This window comes from Dromiciops gliroides, chromosome 4, assembly GCF_019393635.1.
Source record: "Dromiciops gliroides isolate mDroGli1 chromosome 4, mDroGli1.pri, whole genome shotgun sequence".
Lineage (NCBI taxonomy): Eukaryota > Metazoa > Chordata > Mammalia > Microbiotheria > Microbiotheriidae > Dromiciops > Dromiciops gliroides.
The window spans coordinates 184,248,270-184,271,054 of NC_057864.1; the positions used below are offsets into that span (position 1 = coordinate 184,248,270).

At 37.4% G+C, this 22,785-nt stretch overlaps 1 protein-coding gene across 3 annotated transcripts in view; it reads left to right on the forward strand.

The window, feature by feature from the left end:
• Nucleotides 1-22,785, forward strand: part of FBXL20 (F-box and leucine rich repeat protein 20) — a 127,541-nt gene that overhangs the window by 732 nt on the left and 104,024 nt on the right. The window contains exon 1 of one of the 3 annotated variants that reach the window (XM_044001034.1): nucleotides 170-191. The exons of 1 other annotated variant lie outside the window; for it this stretch is intronic. Coding sequence is in view for 1 of the 2 variants with exons in the window: in XM_044001032.1 (XP_043856967.1) it covers nucleotides 518-559 (42 nt within the window). In the remaining variant the exon portion in view is untranslated. One more of the 3 variants, XM_044001032.1, reaches the window with a different exon arrangement.

Consider the following 22,785-nt stretch of genomic DNA (forward strand, 5'->3'; position numbering starts at 1 on the left):
GGATTAAGGATGGGCAGGAGTGGGGGCTCGCCCCGGGAGGAGGGGGTGGTCTCGCGCCGCCGCCGCTGCCTCGCGCTCGCGCTCGTGCTCGCGCCTCTCCTCCCTCTCCCCCTCCCCCTTCGTTCCTCCCCTCCCCCACCCTTGCTGGGGCCCCGGCGGCGCTGCCCAATGAACAGCGGCGTTGCTGGCAGGTGGGGAGTGTTTTTGTTTTGGGTTGAAGTTGAGGCTGGGGAGAGAAGAGAGAGAGAGAGAGAAAGAGAGAGAGAGAGAGAGAAGAAAAGAGAAGAGGAGAAGAGAGCCAGCGATAAGCCGCTGTGGCTCCCGGTGCGGGTGGTGGTGGAGGCCCGCCGGAGTCGCGGCCGCTGCCGCCGTCGCTGCCGCGGCCTCCTTTCCCAAGGCTGGTGCCCGATTCCCTTGCCCTCCCAGCACCGGGCCGTCCCGGCCCTCCCCGCGGGCCCCGGCCAGGCTCTCCGTCTGCACGCCGCAGCGCCCGGTCGCGGCCGCGCCCGCCGGCCCCATGAGGAGGGACATGAACGGGGTGACCAAGAGCAGGTTTGAGGTGTGAGCCCGGGGCTGGGGGGGAGGGTGGCGAGAGAGAGGAAGAAGGGAGGGGGATTTCCCTTGTCCTACCCCACCCTAGCCAGGCCCCGCCGAGCCATCCGTGAGTCCGTCCATCCGGCTGCCAGGTTTCCTTACCGGCCCGCCGCAGTCCAGCTGCCCCACACCCTCCTCCACCGCCGGCCCGGCCATGGACGCCGCCCGGCGGGGCCGTGGCCTTCTCCGCAGACAATGAGCCCTCGAAGGCGCCCTTCCCCCTCCATCCAGCCAGTTCCTGGGGGCGCCCTCATTTCTGAAGCGGACCCCTGACCCTCCCCGCGTCCAAACTCTTTACAACTCTCTAGCCATGTCATGGGGCTACCGCCGCCCTCCCCCCTTTTCTTGTTCTCCCATCCCCTTTCGTAGAGTGGACTCCAGATAAAGATCCAGGGTGGAGAGGTGGGTGGTCAAGGAGGGGAGGAGACTTCTTCGGGCTGGACAGTCCTGCCTTAAACTAGGGAAGCCGGAGTGGGAATCTGGAAGAACCCAGACAACACCAGAAGTTCTGGTTTCTTACTCGAGTTGGATTTTGGGTTTTGTTTCCTTTTTTTGGTTTATATTTTTGGTTGCTTGGTTTGGGTATTGTTCTCAAACTTCCTCTTCTGTTGTTTTGGATGTAGTACTGTTAGTCATTGTTTTGAAGGATCCCCTTAAGATACATTGGGGGGAGTGAGTTGAGAGATCCGAGACATTCAGAAAATCCACCCCAGTGCAATTATTGGTTGGAAGCTATGATTCTCATCCCCCAACCCCCAGCAGTCTCCCTCTTCTCCCACCCCCTCCTAGTTCCGAGGTTATACATACTTCATAGAATGATATAAAATTAAAGCCTGAAAGAGGAAAGGCGAAGACAGATTACACATTATGGTGGAATTAGGAAGGATACCACTGTAATTTTAATTGTCTTTAGGTGAATTACAGTAGCACAGTAATATAGGAGGGGGGGACAAGGATGATAAGGCAGAGACTTTCACAGGAAGCATAGAGTAAACGTTACATGGCCTTTTTGGGCAGAGACTCAGGTTGACCTGGGATCACACACAGCTCAGTGTACGTAGCCAGGTGTTTTTCATCATTTCTAGTTGAAGGTTGACATTGGAAAGAGGTAGTTAGAGAAATAAGAATTGTTAGGAAGTTCTAGACTAACCAAAGGATCTTAAATGTTTATTGATTTGACTTTATGTGGTTTTGCCAGTTTGAATGGGAAATAAAATACATTGTTACAGTACTACAGAAAGAATAAAAGAGAAAGAGGTTAAGAAAGATCCTATTGGATTTGCACTTATTTTTATAGAAGCACTTATTTTTATAGAAGCTAGTGTTGCTAAATAAAATGTAGACATAAAAGAAGTAGGTTTGGTTTCAGATTATTAAGTACTAGTATACAATTCTAGACTGTAATTAAATGTTATTGAATAGAAAGAAACTTTGAAGCTCATAAGAATCCTGAAAAGGCCAAATGTAGAGAGAGATGAATATAGTGTTTTTTATTTTTATATACACACATATAATTTCTGGCTCATTTTCTGTTTCTTGATTATGCTTCTATTTTAGGAAGCACTTCTTTGGAGCTATGCTTTTAAGTTATATTGCTCTTTTGCATTTTATTTTAGATATTAATTCATAACAGGTACAGCTGTGATCTATGCAAAAACAAGAACAACCAGATTACTCTCAGAAGGAAATGTCTTGAAAAAGTCACCTTTCCTTTTTGTAGGCATGTAGCTTGCAAATAAAACTTCCTGGAAGTGACTTTGAGGTAGGAAAAATAATTCGAAAAATTATTGTATAATGTAACTGAAAGTGATTTAAAATCTTCTGAACCAGAGGGCAAAGAAAGATTTAGAAATCAGGACATGTTTTAGAGACCTTTCATCTAAAATGAGTTTGTCTTAAAATATTTGCCTTTCTTAAACTTTCACTAGCAAAATTATTAGTGAATTGTTGAATCTTATATAAAGTAAATTTTTGGTGAGGCAACTGGGGTTAAGTGACTTGCCCAGGGTCACACAGCTAGTAAGTGTCAAGTGTCTGAGGCTAAATTTGAAGTCAGGTCCTCCTGAATCCATGGCTGGTGTTTTATCCACTGGCCACCTAGCTGCCCCTAAAGTAACATTTTTTTGCTAATTTCATTAAAAATGTATCTTTAGATGGTAAAGCACAACTGTCTTCCATCTGTGTGCATCCCTGTACAGAAGTTTTATATTTAATAAGATAAGGAGATATGTAACATGGACAGATTTATATTTTAAGCAAGTCTATAAGTCTAATGAGAAAATACTTGAGTGTTTAGGACTTCTTAAAATTAGTAAAGTACTTTGGGGTAAGATGACTTTACATAGTATGCACTGGGTAGTGAATTCTTTTCATCTCTTGCTCAGAAGTGAGAATGCTGGAAGTTTTTGTAAAGTTTAGCATTAAGTATAAATTCCTGTTAAATGTTATGGTAATAATGTCAGCCTGGGGGGCAGCTAGGTGGCTCAGTGGATAGAGCACTGGCCCTGGAGTCAGGAGTACCTGAGATCAAATCCAGCCTCAGACACTTGACACTTACTAGCTGTGTGACCCTGGGCAAGTCACTTAACCCCAATTGCCTCACTAAAAAAAAAAAATAATAATAATGTCGGCCCAAAAGTAGGGTATTGTAAAATAAATACATAGTTGCTTTCAAAATGCTCAAGAGATAAGAAAATTCATATTGTTAACCTCCAACATAACAATCTCATTGAGGTTGATTACCTGTAAAGGTATGGATAAAGTAGTTAAAGCTAATCAAACAGATATAAAATGTAAACTTGTGCCAGACACTGGCATGGATGTGTCCTCTATGGCTCTTGCTTGAAACATTATCAGGCAGTTTCATAGGGAACATAGAGGTGCATGGGTAAGCTACAGTAGATTACCAGTGTTCAGAAGAAATGTAGTAAAGGATATCAGAGATATATGACTGGAAAGGGTTGGTGATATAGGGAGATAAAGGGATAAACAATGAAAACCCTCCAATCTTCACTGGCACCCTTACATTGTCAAGAGATTAGAAGGCCTGTGCTCATATTGGGTGAATTCTTGTTAGAGATTTATGGGAAGTCAAAGAAAACATGTCACAAGATGAGAAGGTGTGGATGGATGGTCATCTGTACAACTGGAGGGAGCTCATGATCACAGATCCCTTGAAGTGATGAAGTGGTTACAAGGTAGTTAATATCCAGGCAATTAAAATGCATGGAAAAACCATCTTTTCCAAAGGTTATTATCCATTAAATTTTGTTTCATTTTCAGTCTAAGGAGAACCAACCCATTCTTGTCCCTCGAGTTACAGGTATATTCTACCTAAATTGTTAGGAGTTATGGTTAATAATGCATTTTTTCCAATCTTAATAGTATTTAATTTCTTTCCAGTTACATGTACAAATAGTTTTTTGTTTTCTTTTTAGTGAGGCAATTGGGGTTAAGTGACTTGCCCAGGGTCACACAGCTAGTAAGTTTTAAGTGTCTGAGACCGGATTTGAACTCAGGTACTCCTGAATCCAGGGCCGGTGCTCTATCCACTGCGCCACCTAGCTGCCCACAAATAGTTTTTAATATTCATTTTTGTAAGATTTTTGAGTTCCAAATTTATCTATCTCCTTCGCTTTCCTGCCTTCCCTCCCCCCTCCACAAGACAACCAATTGATATAAGTTATATATATACAATCATGTTAAACATATTTCCACATTAGTCTGGTTGTGAAAGAAGAATCAGAACAAAAGGGAAAAACCTCAAAAAAGAAAAAAAAAAAACCAAAAAAGTAGAGTTCAATCTGCATTCAGATCCCACAGTTCTTTTTCTGGATGTGGAGAGCATTTTCCATCATGAGTCCTTTGGAATTCTCTTGGATCATTGTATTGCTGAGAAGAGCTGAGTCTATCACAGCTGGTCACCTCACAGTGTTGCTGTTACTGTGTGTGTATAATGTTCTCCTGGTTCTTCTAACTTCACTCAAAATCAATCCACTTAAGTCTTTCCAGGTTTTCCTGAAATCTGTGTGCTCATCATTTCTTAGAGCAGTATTCCATTACATTCATATACCACAACTTGTTCAGCTATTCCCTAATTGATGGGCATCCCCTTAATTTCCAATTCTTGGTTATCATGCCTTTTACATAATTACAAAATGACTGATTACAGCCGTGTTGTATAGAATATGCTTGGTATTTAATACTGTCTTAGTACTCAAAGAATTTTATTGAGATTAATGGGAAAGAGAAACTACTATTCCCATTTAAAAATCTTTATATAGGTTTCTTAACTTTATGTCACTTGGTGCCTTGGTATTTTTATTATGAGGTTTTACCCTTGGAGAAAAGTACTTTATTTGGATATATTAAAAATATGCACCCTAAAATTTTTCACTTGGATTTTTATGGTTTATAAAAGCATGCAGAATTTTACTTTACGGCTTCAGGTTTCCATCCATTGTAATGTAGTAGAAAGAGAATTGATTTGGAGTCAGAACAGCTGGGTTCCAGTCTGTCTCTGCAAGTTACTATGTACTTTGGAGATTAAGTGACTTGCCCAGGGTCACACAGCCAGTAAGTGTCAAGTGTCTGAGGCCAGATCCAAACTCAGGTACTACTGAATCCAGGGCTGGTGCTCCATCCACTGTACCACCCAGCTGACTCCTATGTACCTTGGAAATGATAGTTCAGTCAAGTTTCTTCCCCTGTAAGATGAAGGGGTAGGACTTGATCATGTACAAGTTTCCTTCAAGCTCTAAGATTTTGTGATTCTAAGATTTAAGTAATTTCTGCATAAAAATTGGTTCATTTGTTGTTGTTTTTTTGGGGGCGGGGCAATGAGGGTTAAGTGACTTGCTCAGGGTCACCAGTTAGTCAGTGTCAAGTGTCTGAGATTGGATTTGAACTCAGGTCCTCCTGAATCCAGGGCTGGTGCTCTATCCACTGTGTCACCTCGATGACCCCGAAATTGGTTCATTTGGAAATTAGGTTTTTTCCTCCAGTAGTTGTCAGTCACTTGTTCCATTCTGTTAAAACTATATAATGGGATTCTTGACTTTTTGTTTCTCTAGATGAATTTTTTTTTTTTTTGGTAAGGCAGTTGGGGTTAAGTGACTTGCCCAGGGTCACAGAGCTAGTAAGTGTCAAGTGTCTGAGGCTGGATTTGAACTCAGGTCCTCCTGAATCCAGGCTGGTGCTTTATCCACTGCGCCACCTAGCTGCACCTCTCTCTAGATGAATTTTATTATTTTTTCTAGTTCTGGAAGAAAGGAAGGAAACAAGTATGTATTAAGTACCTACTATGTGCCAGACACTGCACTAAGTGCTTTACAGATAACTCCTTTGATCCTTGACACAATCCTGTGAGGTAGGTGCTATTATAATCTCCGTTTTATAGTTCAGGAAACTGAGACAGACAGGTTAAGTAACATGCTCAGGTCTACAGAGCTTAACCCTTTGATACTATAGCTATTTAGGCTGCACTTTCATTTTTATTATGTTGGCCTGGCCCAACCATGAATGATTAATATCTGTCCCGTTAGTTTAAATTTGTCTTTACAGGCATGCCTCGTTTTGTTGTGCTTCACTTTATCCCACTTCACAGATAACTGCATTTTTTTTGTTTTACAGATTGAAGGTGAATATGCATTGAGTAAATCAGTGCCATTTTTCCAACAGCATATGCTCACATATCTGTCACATTTTGGTGATTGACTATTCCATACTTTTTCATTATTATTATTATATCTATTATTATGATCTTTGATACTATTACAGTTGTTTCAGGGCATTACAAACTGTGCCTTGTAAGATGGTGGACTTATTTAATAAATGTGTGTGTTCTAACTGCTCAGCTGACTGGCCTCTCTGTTCCCTGAAATTTGGAATTAATAACCCTGTCATGACCTCTAAGTGTTCAAGTGAAAGAGTTAGTCTATGTGGCAAGCTGCATTGTTGTCTTATTTTTTAAGATATTGCAACAGCCACCCCAACCTTCAGCAATCACTACCCTTATCATTCAGCAGCCATCAACATCAAGGCAGGATCTTCCACTAACAAAAAAATTATGACTCGCTGAAGGTTCATGTGATGGTTAGCATTTCTTAACAGTTAAAAGTATTTTTGTTTGTTTGTTTTTGTTTTGTGAGGCAATTGGGGTTAAGTGACTTGCCCAGGGTCACACAGCTAGTGAATGTTAAGTGTCTTAGGCCAGATTTGAACTCAGGTACTCCTTACTCCAGGGCAGGGCTGGTGCTCCATCCACTGTGCCACCTAGCTGCCCCCAAAGTATTTTTTAATGAAAAATTGTTTTTTAGACGTAATGCTATTGTCCATTTAATAAACTACAGGATAGTGTAAACATAACTTTTATATTCAGTGGGAAACCAAACAATTCATGTGACCTGGGGTATTTACTTTATTGTGATGGTCTGGAACTGAACCCATAGTATCTCTGAGGTATGCCTGTAGAGTGTTTTTTTATTTTTTTATTTTTATTATTTTTCCCATATAAATATTTTATTATTTTCCAGTTACATTTAGGTATAATTTTCAACATTTTAAAAATAAGATTTCTAGTTTCAAATTTTTTTCTATCCCTTCCCTCCCTCCCTCTTCCCCAAGACAGCAAATAATCTGATATAGATTATATATGTACAATCACATTAAACATATTTCTGCATTAGTCATGTAATGGAAGAAGAATCAGAGCAAAAAGGAAAAACCTCAAAAAAGAAAAACAACAACAAAAACAATAGAAATAGTATGGTTCAATCGGCATCCAGATTCAACAGTTCTTTTTTTTTTTCTGGATTTGGAGAGCATTTTCCATCATGAGTCCTTTGCAACTATCTTGGACCGTTGTATTGCTGAGAAGAATCAAGTCTATCACAAGTTGATTAACACACAATGTTGTTGATACTGTGTACCATGTTCTCCTGGTTCTGCTCATCTTACTCATCATCAGTTCATGCAAGTCCTTCCAGGTTTCCTGTAGAGTGTTTTGTAATTATATTCATATAATTCTTATGTGAAATTTTGTAGATGAACGACCAGGTATTTCATATGTTCTCAAATTATTTTGAGAATTATTATTTGCTGAATTTTGTTGATAACTATAAAAATGATTTAGTGGATTTATTTTATATCTTGCTGTTATGTTGAAGTTATTACTTCAATTAATTTTTAGTTGACAATGATGTTAACTATCATCTGTAAAAAATATTTTTGTGGCTGAGATAATATTTCTAAAGCACTTAGCACAGTTACAGGAACATAATAGGTGCTTATTTCCTTCCTCCTTCCCCTTCCTTTTCTTTCTTTCTTTTTTTTTTTTTTTGCTGGGCAATGGGGGTTAAGTGACTTGCCCAGGGTCACACAGCTTGTAAGTCAAGTGTCTGAGGCCGGATTTGAACTCAGGTACTCCTGAATCCAAGCCCGGTGCTTTATCCACTGCGCCACCTATGCTTATTCCCTCAGATTTTTAGCATATTTATTGCTATAACTAGCTTTTCTGTTATGAAACAATAGAGGTGACAAAGGACATTCTTGTTATAACCCTAATTATTGGAAAGGAATTACAGGTAATGCTAGCTTTTATGAATTATTAGCTATTGTTCTCTATATTAAGGATTAGTCCATTTCTTGTGCATTTTAGTGTTCTTAACATAAAAGGATATTAGCAGAACCAGGAAATCATTCTACAGGTCATCAGCAGTATTTAATGATGATCAACTGTAAAAGACTTAGCTATCTTGATCAATACAGTGATCCAAGACAATTCCGAAGGACTCAATGTTGAAAAATCTTATCCACCTCCAGAGAAAGAACTCTGACTGCAAATTGAAGTATAGTTTTCTCACTTTCTTTTCTTTTTTTTTTTTTCCTCGATAGGGTTAATAAGGAAATCTGTTTTGCATGATTTGACATGTATAATTGATATATTGCTTGCCTTCTCAGTGGATCATGGAGGGGCAGTAGGGAGGGAAAGAATTTGGAACTCAAAAATAAAAAAAAATAACGTGAAAAATAATTTTTAAAACAAAAAACCAAAACGAAACAATAAAAGGACATTGCATTTTTCTCAGAAGTCTTTTCCATAATTGTTTATTTTGTTTGTTGTTCAGTTGTTTGCAGTCCTATCTGCTTATCTGTGACTCCATTTTGGGATTTTCTTGGCAAAGATACTAGAGTGGTTTTCCATTTCCTTTTCCAGCTCACTTTACAGATGAGGAAACTGAGGCAAACAGGGTTAAGTGACTTACCCAGGGTCACACATGAACATCTGAGGCTGGATTTGAACTCAGAAAGATGAGTCTTCCTGACTTTAGTCCAGGCATTCTGTTCACTGTGCCACCTAGCTGTCCTTACTTCTATTTATAGAATCATGTAACCCCCATTGTTTTTTTTTAATTAAAAAAATTTTTGTAGGGCAATTAACCCCATTGTTTTTTATTAATATGCTTACAGTTTTCCTAATACTGAACCAGTCTCACATTCCTACTATGAATCCATTATGGTCATGGGATTTAACTTTTTAAATATGTGTTTTGTAGCCTTTTTGCTAATAATTTAGTTGATATTTTTGGCATCACTTCATTAGAGATTTTGTTCTATAGTTTTCTTTCTCTGTTTTCTGTTTTTCTAACATTTGTCTCACTGAAGAAGTTAATCTAGATATTTTATATATTTTTTATTTCATCCATTTCATTTATCAGTATTTTTGGTATATAATTGGAAAAAAGTTTCTAACTTGGTCCTCTTATTTCTTTTAAATTTATTGTGAATTCTCTCTTAAAAATGTTTATATTGGCAATTTTTTTTTTTTTTTGGGTTGGGCAGTGAGGGTTAAGTGACCTGCCCAAGGTCACACAGCTAGTAAATGTCAAGTGTCTGTTATCAATTCAGTGAGTTTTTGCCTTCAATTTTGTATATCTTTGGTTTTCAGAATTATTTTTATGTTCAATTGTAATGTTAAAATTGCATGTCAATTAATCTCTTGTTGATGAAAATATTTAAAAATAATTGTTTTTATTGTATCATGAAACTTTTGGCATATTATCTCATTGTTGCCATTTGGTGAATTTATTTTATCATTTGTTCTTTGTTCTACAAATTTTTAAGAAATTACATTATTTAGCCTCATTTAAAATTGAGCCTTGTCTATATATATTTCATATTTTGGCGGTTTTGTGTTTGTTAATGGTTTTTTTAATGCCCTAATTTGTGGTCTTTGCAGTGGCCTTTACATTTTTTTAATGATGCCATGCAAAGTTGAGAAATAAGTATATTGCTTTCTATTCTCATTCATTCATTTCCAGAGATTTTCTCTGAAATTGACACATTGAAGTTCCCCAATTATTATATTTTTGCATTTTCTGTAATTTGGTTTAACTTTTCCTTTAAGTACTTTGATATTCAATGCATATATTATATATAGAATATTTGTTATAATATATATGATATATATTAAATATTTATGCTTTTTCATTATCTATGATGCCTTTAAGCTTAATGTAGCTTCTCTGCTTATCTCTTCCAACCATGTCTACTGTTCCCTTCTCTGAGCTTTATGATTGCCACCCCTGCTTTTTAAAATTTGCTTGCGGTATAATAAATTTTGTTCCAGACTCTCATTTCAGCATTGAATGTTTCAAGAATATTTATTTTAAGCAGCATATTGGGAGTTCTGTTTTGTAATCCATTCTGTACCCACTTTCATTTTATGAATGGTTTTTATCCTATTATTCACATTCAGTTATGATTGAGCATTTTTCTTCATACTATCCTGTTACCCTTCTTCCTCCCTCAATCCCCCCCCCCCCACTCCCCTTCACAAAAGAAAAGAATGTGGAAAGAGAAGGAATCTGATCAACACTTACTAATCTGTTATTGAAATGGTCTATAAACCTCTCTTCCTCCTGTCTTCACTAAGTCCGTACTTAATTTCTCTTTTTAATCCACTCCCTCTTATGATCCACCAGTTGATGTTGAAGTTTGATTTGTTTGTGACTTCACTTCCAGATTCTGTCCTCCCCCTTAAAACCTCCTCTATTTTGCCTGTAACCTGTCTTTTTCCATATTGACTTTAATAAAGTTCTACATCGCATTTCTGTGAATAATTTTAGTCTTCTTTTTTCCAGTTCTAAGAATGAAGTTCAAAGACTCCAGTGGCTCCTTAGCACCTTTGGGATCAAATACAAAATGTTCTGTTTGACATTCAAAGCCCTTTATAACCCAGCCCTTTCCTAGCTTTCTGGTCTTCTTACACCTTATTCCCCACCATGTACTGTTTGATGCAGTGACTCTGGCCTTTTGGCTGTTCCATGAACAATATACTCCATCTTTTGGCTTCAGGCACTTTTCTCTGGCTGTCATCCATGCCTAGAATATTCTCCCTCCTTAATTTAGCTTACTGACGTCCCTGGCTTCCTTTAAGTACCAGCTAAAGTCCCATTTTATGCAGGAAACCTTTTCCAACCATTATCATTTCTAGTACCTTCTCTCTATTATTTCCTATTTATATCCTATATAGAGCTTATTTGTATATATTTGTTTGCATGTTGTCTCCCCCATTAATTAAATTATGAGCTCCTTGAGGGGAGGGACTATTTTGTCTCTTTTGTATTTCTAGCTGTAACACCTAGTAGACACTTAATAAATGTTTATTGATTGATATGCTAGGTGGCCATTTTCCCCTTCTAGGATTATTCTTAGTTTTGCAGGGTAAGTTATTCTTGATTATAAGATCTTTTGCCTTTTGGAATATTATTTTTAGATTTTGTCTCCTTTATATTCATTTCAGCATTGTCTTATATGATCTTGTGGTTTCTTGGTATTGTAGTGTTTATTGTTTGTTTTTCCTTTTCTTTTGAAAACTCTGGATTTTGGCTCTGACATCTTGGGTGTTTTCAGTTTAGGGTTCCTTTCAGGAGATGATTATTGGACCCTTTCAATTTACTGCAATAGGTGGTACAGTGAATAGAGTCTGCTTTGAAGTTAGGAAGACTCATCTTCCTGAGTTCAAATCTGGCCCCAAATCTGGCTAGCTGTGTGACCCTGGGCAAGTCACTTAATCCTGTTTGCCTCAAATCCTTATCTGTAAAATGAATTGGAGAAGGAAATGACAAACCATTCCAGTATCTTTAAGAAAACCCTAAATGAGATCATGAGTCATATGTGACTGAAAAGACTTAACAAAAGGCATCCCTGGTTCTAATAGATCTGAGCTACTTCCATTTATGATTTCTTGAAATATGATGTCTAGATTTTTTTTTGCTTGGTTGTGCTTTTCACTGAATCCTATTTTCAAATTCTTTGCTAATTTTCTAGTACAGTTATTTTATGCCATATTTCTTATATTTTCTATTTGTTTCAGTCTTTTGCTTTTCTAATATTTCTTGCCTCATGGAATCCTTGTGTTCTGATTTTTCTGTTCTGTTTTTCAGGGAATCCACTATTAATATAAGATTTTTAGCTTTCTGTTAAAAGGTATTTATTCTCTTTCCATTTTTCTGCCTCTACAAGTATTACTTCAATTCTGATTTCACTTTTTAACTCTTGCTTTAGTTCTTCTAGACAGTCTTGTACTTGTGGCGGAATTTTTTTTTCCTCAAAGGGTTTCTTGTATATGTTGTGGAAATAATCTTTTTGTTTGTAATTATTTCTTGGGATTCTCATAACCCATAGTATTTTTTCAGGTTTTTTTTTTTAAGCTAATATTTCCACCCATAATTCTTGGATTGGGACTTTGGTTCTGTGCCTTTCAGTTCTCTTCGATATGTAGAGTAGATCCTGTTGGGTCCTGTCCCTTTGATGTAGGAGGTGAAAAAAGGGTTAACAGAAAACCTAAGACCCAAGCTCTAATACAGATATTAGCTCTAAAAGGGAGTCAGATCCCAGTTAATGGATAACTTATATTAGGTTCTCGTACCCATAGTGATCAACATCCATAACGGACCAGAACGGGTCAGGTCAAAATAACAATAAAGGAAAAAGACAGCCTATAGAAATTCTAATGAAAAATGATTATATTTTGAAACTAACCATGGGAATCAGAAAGAGACATGCTCAGAAAAGGCCAAATTTGTCCCCAGGTTCACCTTATGACGTGTAAACCCCCAAAACACCTCCACTGAAAAAGGTACCTGCCTAGGGGGTTGGCTTAGGACCCCCAGGAACTCCAAATTAGGATAAGCCCTCCCTTGTAATACTCCTAGGTGGAAGAATAGTATGAGTAGAACAGGCCCTCCCCTGTACCTCCCCAAGGTGGAGATTATTATAATGAGACTGATAATCAGTTTATCTATACTATAAATATAACTGTCTTTTCTTTCACTATTCGAGAGATACCTTTCCACTTTTCTGGTACTCTCCCTGTGATCACTCACAGCATTGCAATAAAACTTGGTAAACTGAGTCACTGAGTCTTGTAATTCTTTTGGGACGACTCACGATCATTTGGACCCCAAATTTCCTGCCCACATCACCTTCCTGTCTCTTCTGTGTGATGAATACTGCTGCCATTCTAGAGGAGGGCTTCTTAAACTTTTTTCCACTTGTGACCCCTTTTCACCATAGAAATTTTTATGCAACCCCAAGTATATAGGTATATAAAATATCATTTATTGTTGCCAGACTTTTCATGATCCCCACATTCAGTTATGAGACCCCATGTGGGGTTGTGACCCATAATTTAAGAAGTTTTGTTCTAGATGGGTTGACTGGTACTAATATCTTCACTCTTCCTAGCCCCCAGCTTTGTTCTTCATCTCCTGGTGGTCCAGTTTGAGTGCTGTCCTTGGCCAGTGCCTAGCACATAATAAGCCCTTAATAAATGTTTCTTTCTCCTTCTTACATTGTTTCCAAGGAAGAATTAGTTGGGTTTTAGTCGAACTTCAAGGTTATACTCTCTCTCCTCCAGGTGCTAAGTTGTCTCTGTCCCCTGCCATGGCTCCTTTTGTTTTTTATTTTTGGGGGCAGGGCAATGAGGGTTAAGTGACTTGCCCAGGGTCCTACAGCTAGTAAGTGTCAAGTGTCTGAGGCCGGATTTTATATCACCCATATTGCTATACCACTCCTTCTCAGAGAGCCAGCCTCCATAGCAAAGAATATTTGTTTAAAAAGAAGAAAATTTGCATAATCAATATTTACTTTGAATAAATCCAACTTTCCATACCTAAGGACCCCTGTCTCTAAAGAGGAATAAGGGGAGATGTCCTTCTATTTTTTGTTTTTCTTAATTTTAAGCCAGGCTGAGTCATCACAATTTGATGACATTTAGTTTTTATTGTTTTGTCTGGTTCTTTCCATTTACATTGTTGTCCCTGTATATTGGGGTTTTTTGGCTGTTTACTTTTCATCAGTTTACATAAGTCTTCCCAAGCTTCTATGTGTTTTATCAAACTTGTAGTTTCTTACAGGACAGTAATATTCTGTTATGCTTATATACCATGATTTGTTTTGTCATTTCCAAATTGATAGACCTCTAATTAGTTTCCAGTTCTTTGCTTTTGCAAAAAAGTACTGCTATAAATGGTTTGGTGTATATGAATCTTCTTTTTTTGCTAATGGTCTCCTTCGGGCTATATGCCCTGTAGTAGAATCACTTAGTTAAAAGAGTATGAACATTTTATTTTGTTTTTTAAAAATTAAATACTCCTTTACTGATACCATTTGTTTTAACAATGACTATTTTCCCCTATATTCCCCCCTTTCCAGAGCCATGCCTTATAACGAATAATTTTCTTAAAAGAGGAAGAGCACAAAATTAAGCAAAAGTAATCAGTATGTTGAAAAAATCTGATGTATGCAATATTTCATATACACGAATTGTTTATATCCTGCTATATCCTTCTTTCTATACTTTTTCCTTTTTGGGCCAAACTTTTTGTTTCTAACTTTGCAGTATTCCAGTTTTTACATGTATTGCATTCACTTTTTTTTCTGGGTAATTTAGTAATTTAATTAATGGGTCAGCAGTTTATTTAATAAAAGGGTGGTCAATGGCCTTCTCTCAGACCTAAGAACCCTAATGGGGGGTGGGGTCACAATTTATATGCCTTTCTAATATAATCAAATCTAATTGGTTGACATGATTTGGAAGTATGTTTTATTAAAATGGTCTAGGGATAAGTGACTTAGGTCAGTTAAATTTTGGTAAAAAAAAAATGCAGCTCCCACCTAAGTGATAAGGGCACTGTGGTTTCCAACTAGGTGTGGTTTGGTAAAGGCTAAATCTCATTAGCAAAGTTAGATAAACAGATCTATCTCTACCCAAGACTCCTCCACCCACATGATCCAACTTTCAAGAAGAACTTGACCTTGGATTGGGAGGGGAAGAAAGTACTAGGAAAGAAGGGGAGAGTCACTGGATCATCCATTGTCCCCCCTAATCCCCAAGATATGATATATAATTATTTCTCAAAATTCCCTATTTGATTCTAATTGAGAGATGAATTTTCCTCAATGAATCTCTGATATTACAAATGTTTTATTGAGGGTTCTTAACTATGGGGCTTATGATTAGGTAACAATGTGAAGGGAAAAAGGGGAGAAATTGAATGATGTATTTTTTTGTGGGGGGGGGCAATGAGGGTTAAGTGACTTGCCCAGGGTCACACAGCTAGTAAGTGTTAAGTGTCTGAGGCTGGATTTAAACTCAGGTCCTCCTGAATCCAGGGCCAGTGCTTTATCCACTGTACCATCTAGCTGTCCCCTTGAATGTATTGACAATACCAAAAGGGTTACATATTCATTTTATTTTAATGTTACAAGCTTCTTCCTTCTCTGTAGTCATCATTTGTTAGAGCATAGTAATATACCATTGCATTCACATCACTATTTGTAATTGTACAATCAATTTACATCTATCTTATTTCCATTTCTTTGTTACCATAAAAAGGTGCTGCTATAAAGAATTTGGTATAGTGTAGCCTTTCTTTTTTTCTTCAGTTACCTCCTTGGGACACATAGCTGGCAGTGGAAATTGTGTATCAAAGGATATGAGCAATTTAGCAATTTTCTTTGCATAATTTCAAATCATTTTCTGAATAGTTGGACTAATTCACAGTCCACTAGTAATTTGTTTTGTTTTTGTTTTGTGGGGCAATGGGGGTTAAGTGACTTGCCCAGGGTCACATAGCTAGTAAGTGTCAAGTGTCTGAGGCTGGCTTTGAACTCAGGTCCTCCTGAATCCAGGGCCAGTGCTTTATCCACTGGGCCACCTAGCTGCCCCCTGTTTTGTTTTTCTGCAACTCTCCCAACATTGGCTATTCCCATTTTTTTTGTCATCTTTACTAATTTTCTGGGTGTGAAGGTTGTTTTGATTTTTTTTTTTTGGTGAGGCAATTGAGGTTAAGTGACTTGCCTAGGGTCACACAGCTACTAAGTGTCAAGTGTCTGGTGTCTGAGGCAGCATTTGAACTCAGATACTCCTGACTCATGAGTTGGTGCTCTATCCACTGTCCCACCTAGCTGCCCCGATTTGTAGTGATTTAATATGGTTGTCATTTTTAAAAAAGAACTATTTATATCCTTTGATCATTTATCTATTGGGAAATGGCTTTTAGCTTTGTTTTTGTCAGTTTTCCATATAGTTTGCATATCAGACCCTCATAGGAGATGGAATACAAAATTTTTTCCCCGTTAACTATTTCCTTTCTTATCCTAGTTGCATTAATTTTGAAAGTGTTTTCCACTTGAAATGATCAGTTTTATATTTTGTAATTGCCTCTTTCTCTTGTTTAAGAATTCACACCTTTATTTATTTTGAGATTTGCTGTAATTCCTAAACTAATTGCTTTATAGATTCTCCAAGAGTTGTTGTCACATAGGAAGTTTTTTCCTAGGTCATTTATGTTTGTGGGCTTATTTTATACTGCATATTCTTTCTTTTTTTTTTTTTTGCGGGGTAATTGGGGTTAAGTGACTTGCCCAGGGTCACACAGCTAGTAAGTGTTAAGTGTCTGAGGCTAGATTTGAACTCAGGCCCTCCTGAATCCAGGGCTGATGCTCTATCCACTACGCCACCTAGCTGCCCCTTATAATTTCAGATGTGGACATGCTATCCCTCCTTCATTCCTACCTATCCTGTTTTCATTATTTCTCTTCACTAAGATCTTTTTTTTAAACCTACCGAAGAATTTGTCTAGTTTTATAAAGCACCTGGTAGTTGATTACCAAATCTGTGAATTAATTACTAAATTATAGATGACTAAATCTGTAATTATGGTAGTATTGTCATTTTTCTTATATTAACATGAGCCAATCTTTAGCACTGAAGATTCCTCCTACTATTTCATTTTTTTATGTTTTAAAGGAAATAATTTTTAATTGAATCTGTGCAGACATTCAGTGTCTTTTGGTATTGTTTTCTGTAGTTATTTTGAATGATAGTTGTATTTCTAATATTGGTCCCTGGATTTTGTCAATATTTTAAAGCTGTTGATTTTTGTGGGTTTACTTTATTTTGTAGTCTGTGATTTTACTGAAGCAATTGTCTCCTTTAGTTTCTTGCTGATTCGTTAGGATTTTCTAAGCAAACCATTGTCATCAGTAAATAGGGAAAGATAAGTCTTTTCTTTGCCTTATTACTATTGCTAGCATTTCAAGAACTATATAAATATTGGCAGGATAAAATAGGCAAAGGGACTAAATTCCCTAAAATCCTAGGGAATCAGTAAAGAAATTAAATGAGATGATAGCTTCAGTAAAATTGCAGGGAAAAGGGCCATTTTTGCTTTTTTTTTTAATTGGAAAATAATGTTTCTTTTTAACCTTTTCATGTTATTTTAAAAAATATTTCTCTGTGCTCATATGTTGAACCATTCTCAAATCAAAGTAAAATTTGACTTGATCATGAATTTTTTAAAAAAGATAAGTCAATGTAATCTTGGCCTGGATATTAAAAAAATTTTTTTGAGCCAATATTCATTAAATATATTGGTCCCTGGTTTCTTTGATTTATCCTTTACTGATTTGGGCATTAGTATTATGTCTCAAAGATTTTGATAGAATGAATTCTTAATTTTTGAGATTAGTGAAGGAAAGGTGTTTACACTTGGTTTAGTATGAAGTCAGATGAGTTATTAAATTCTACCTGCATTTGTACTCTAATTACTTTTCAGTCAGTCAGTATTTATTAAGCAGCTATTGTGAGTCAGGCACTGTGCTGAGTGCTGAGGGGTAAAAATATGAAAATAGGAAGGCAGTCCCTGTCCTAAAGGAGCTCACTATCTCTTGAGGAAAGAATATACACCAAAGGAAGCCTAAAAGCAGGAAAAGAAGGGGAGGAGTGAGGTGTGGGGAAGTCAGTGAAGTAATGTAGAAATGAGAAATGAGAAGATATTCTGAACTGGGCTTCTTCCTTGAATGGAGGTTTTAGAAAGGGACTGAGGGTGTTGAAAAGGTGGATTTTCAAGGCTGATGGGATCTTGCAGGATGATGAGGTTTTTCCCATAATGAGCTTCCTGGAATATAATGAAAAAGTCAAAAGTCCCAAAGTAGTGCAGCCAGGTGAGAAATGAGATTTTCTGAGCTGAGCTCTCACCTTGAATGAAGTTTTTGGAGCTGGTTCCACCCTTGAATGTGAGGGGCAGAGGGTGTTGATGAGGTTTGGAATGCCATTGTTGATGATCTTTCAGAATGACGTTTTCCCAATAATGAGCTTTCTATGGGTGGTGTTCATGTTGTGTTCTTTAAAAGTATGATAGAATTTAACTGTAAATCCATTTGGACCAATTTTTTTTCCCCTTTAGTATCTCCTTTACAATTTTTTTTTTCTGAGATTGGATTATTTACAGTTTGTATTTGGTTTTCTGTTAGTGTGAACATTTTTGTTTTGTTTTGTTTTTGGTTTTTTGGTGAGGCAATTGGGGTTAAATGACTTGCCCAGGGTCACACAGCTAGTAAGTGTTAAGTGTCTGAGGCCGGATTTGAACTCAGGTTCTCCTGAATCCAGGGCCAGTGCTCTAACCACTGCACGCCATCTAGCTGCCCCCTGAACATTTTTTAAAAAGGAAATTCTTGTCAGTTTTTTGATCAACTTCATTTTCAAATAAAAGGAAGAAAATAAGCATTTGCTAAACACCTCTTATGTGCTAAGCACATTACAAACATCTCATTTGATACTCACAACAGCTCTGGAAGGTAGATGTTATTATTATCCACATTTTACAGAAGAGGAAAGTGAGGCAGACAGGTTGAGTAATACAGTTAAATGTGGGAATCTGACTTTGAATTATGGTTTTTCCTGATTCAAGGCCCATCAATCTATATTGTGCCTTCTAGTGGCTTCAGAGGGATTAAACTTAGCCTCTTGTCCCTTGAAGTAAGTGGCATAATGCTTTTTTTCTTTAACAAAAAAATTTATTGATGCTTTTTGTTTTGACATAAAAATCTATTTTAAGCTACTTTGTAATGTTTTTCATTTACTTTATTGTAGCCATTCTGTATATTTTGCTAACTTGATATACTGTATCAGTTCATACAGATTTCCCATGTTTTTCTGAATACTTTATATCTTATTTCTTATTGTACAAAAATACTTTGTTAATTCCAATATAGCAGTTTGTTGCCCAGTTGATCAGCATCTTTGTTTTTAGTGGTTTTGCCTTTCTTCTATCTTTGACTTTCTGGGTTAATGCTTATATATTGCACTAGTGGCTCTTTATGACTTCAAGAACTATGAGATACTTAGTATATCTTTCTACATTTAAATTGTTATGATGAGATAGAACAGACTATCTTAAAGTTACAATTTTGAGGGGTTAAAAAAATCATTATCGACAGGTTGGCTTTTCAGTATCACACTGTAATTTAAAATCTTTAAAAGGGTTGGAAGTACTTTATACTTGAATATTAAATCAGATCAGATATTAAATATCTCTAGTACCTTATAGTTACCTTTCACATTTTATTGCCAAAAATACTTAAGAAGGAGCTTGTTTAAAAAAAAGGATCTTGTTGATAGTATAGATTAATATGTTGAAGATCTTTGTTTTACAATTCAATATTTTGAATGCTATAGCATTTCTTACCTTTGTTATACATACTTTTTATTTTTTAGGTTTTTTGAGCTGGAATAATTTGTTTAAATTTAACTATTAAGTCATTATTTCTGTCTTGGAAATTTTTCTGTTTGTCTTCCAGTTTTTGTACTAAGTTATGAGGGGCCAGTGACTTTTCCAAGACTATGGATGGCTAGTTTTCCAGTGATGACTACTATTGGACAGATTAGAAAGAGATTATAATTTTTAGGAAATATAATTTGTACTCTGGTTTTGGAAGACAATCATTAGGTGTTCAAAACAGAAGAAAAAAACTTCTTTAAAAAATACCTGGGGGCAGCTAGGTGGTGCAGTGGATAGAGCACCGGCCCTGGAGTCAGGAGTACCTGGGTTCAAATCCGGCCTCAGACACTTAATACTTACTAGCTGTGTGACCCTGGGCAAGTCACTTAACCCCAATTGCCTCACTAAAAAACAAACAAACAAACAAACAAAAATACCTGTAACTTACCATGTTTAACTGCTTATACATGAATTGTTCGGTGTGTCTGACTCTTTGTGAGCCCATTTGGAGTTTTCTTGGCAAAGATGCTAGAGTGGTTTTTCATTTCCTTCTCCAGCTCATTTTACAAATTAGGAAACTGAAGCAAACAGGATTAATGACTTGCCCAGGGTCATACAGCTAGTAAGTGTCTGGGACCAGATTTGGACCCAGAAAAATGAGTTTTCCTGACTCCAGGTCCTGCATTCTATCCACTGTGCCACCTAGCTGCCTTGATTGTATGATACCTTCTCTTTTTTTCTTTTTTCTTTTTTTTGAGGCAATTGGGGTTAAGTGACTTGCGCAGGGTCACACAGCTAGTAATTGTTAAGTGTCTGAGGCACGATTTGAACTCAGGTCCTCCTGAATCCAGGGCCAGTGCTCTATCCACTGCACCACCTAGCTGCCCCAACATTAGCAGTATTTTTAAAATAACAGTGTTGAAAGGACTAGTTCATATCATTTGCAAAGTTTTGCACCTTAAATAGAAATGAACAATTAGTGATATTCCTGAACCATACAACGCTATTGGCATTTGATTCATTTAACATATTCAATCTTTTATTTATTTATTCAATCTTTTCAGAGATTGTTATATATTTAAGATAACCCTGAACTAATGTAAATTGGGTTTTCATTAAAGGAGCAGTTTCACTATTTAAACTCCAAAACTATTTAGTGAGCTAGTATAAAATAAAAACAACCATTCTGATTTAGGAAATATTTTTTCAGCAAGGCAGTTGAGACATAAAAGGCAAAAGGGAAAATAAAGGTTTTTTCCCTCATTAAGCTTACATATTCTTGGAGAAGGGAGAAGATAGGAAAGCTTATTTTTTATTCCTTTTCAATCTTTTAATGAAATTACCCCTACTGAAATTAAATTATATTGACTTTGTGTTATCTGTATGTTAGTATTGTCTGTAACCAGAAGAATATAAGCCCTATGGGGCACATTCTTTTCTTTGTTTTGTATTTTTATACCTGTTGCCTAGCACAGTGCTTTTATACTTTGCAGTTGCTTAATAAATGCTTATTAAATTGAATCAAGCATATCCACAGAGAAGTAAAAATAGAACTATTTGAGAATGGAGAGATTCCTCACAACTGGGTGAAGGGAAAGTTGGTATTTGAGTTGAGCCTTGCATGAAAATAGGGATTCTAGAGGTGGAGGCAATAGGGGAATAATTTGTGGCATTGAAGATATCCTGTGCAAAGGCACAGAGATGGAGGTGGAGTGCTGATGTGGGGAATGGATATTAGGCCTTTTTGGCTGGAGTACAATGAAGGGAAACAAGATTATGGAAAGCATAAAATACTAGGCGTAAAATTTTGTAGTTTATTCTAGAGGCAAAGAGTTTTTTAATTAAGGGAGTGATATAGTCAAACATGGTTTAAGAAGCTTATTTGGTGGGGGGGTAGAGCCAAGATGGTAGAGGAAAGGCAGTGACTTCCCTGACCTCTCTCCAAAACCTCTCCTTCAAATAATACCATAGGACAATTGTTGGAGCAGCAGAACCTATAAAAGGAATGGCTGAAATAATTTTCCAGCCAAAGACAGCTTAGAGGGTTGGCAGGAAAGGTCTGTTGTACCTGGGTGAGAGTGGAGCACCCTGAGCAAACCCAGCCCCAGCCCTAGCGAACCAGGCCTTGGGAACCTTTGATTCAACTGGGGCAGCAGCTGCTTCTGGAACTCAGCCTGTGGATGGAGAGTGAAGCTCGATGCGCATTGTGGACCCAGCCTGGAACAGAAAGTGCTTCCAGGGCCTCAGAGTCTTTGGCACCAGAGGCTTTTTCTGAGGCTCTGTTTGTGGACCGGTGAGGGGGTCAGTGGTTGCCTGGGGTGAACTGGCTGTGGCCTCGGCTGGAGTTGAGGTGAAGCACACAGGTTCTGATCCAGTGGGCTTGACTCGAGTAGTGGCGGCCCAGTGGGGGAGGGGCACAGACATGCCAAGCTTCTGACTATAGAAAGTCAGATTTCAATCAGACATCTGATTCTGGGTTGTGAGGTGAGTAGGCAAAGAAAGCAGAGGAGTATAGAAAGATTTTTTGGGGGAAAAGTAGACCAGAATACACCCTCAGAAGAAGATAATAACAAATCTAAACTCCAACATCCGAAACTTCCAAGAAAAATACAAATTGGTCGCAGGCCATGGAAGCTCTCAAAAGGGAATTTGAAGATAAAGTACGAGAGATAAAAGGAAGATTTAGAGAGGTGAAGGAAAGAATGGAGGGAAATGAGAGAAATTCAGGAGAGTCATGAGAAAAAAGTCAAGAGCTTGAAAAGCCAAATGGGAAAGGCAATACAAAAGCTCTTTGAAGAAAATAATTGCCTAAGAATTAGTATTGAATAAATGGAACCTAATGACTATTTGAAATCAAGACACAATAAAGCAAATCCAAATGAATGAAAAAATACAGGACAATATGAAATATCTCCTTGGAAAAACAGCTGACCTGGAAAATAGATCCAGGAGAGATCATATGAAAATCATTGGACTACCTGAAAACCATGACCAAAATAAGAGTTTGAACATCATTTTCCAAGAAATCGTCAGGGAAAATTGCCCTAGAAGCAAAAGGTAAAATAGAAATTGAAAGAATCTATCTATCTATCACCTCCCGTTTTCCCCAAAGGAAAACTTC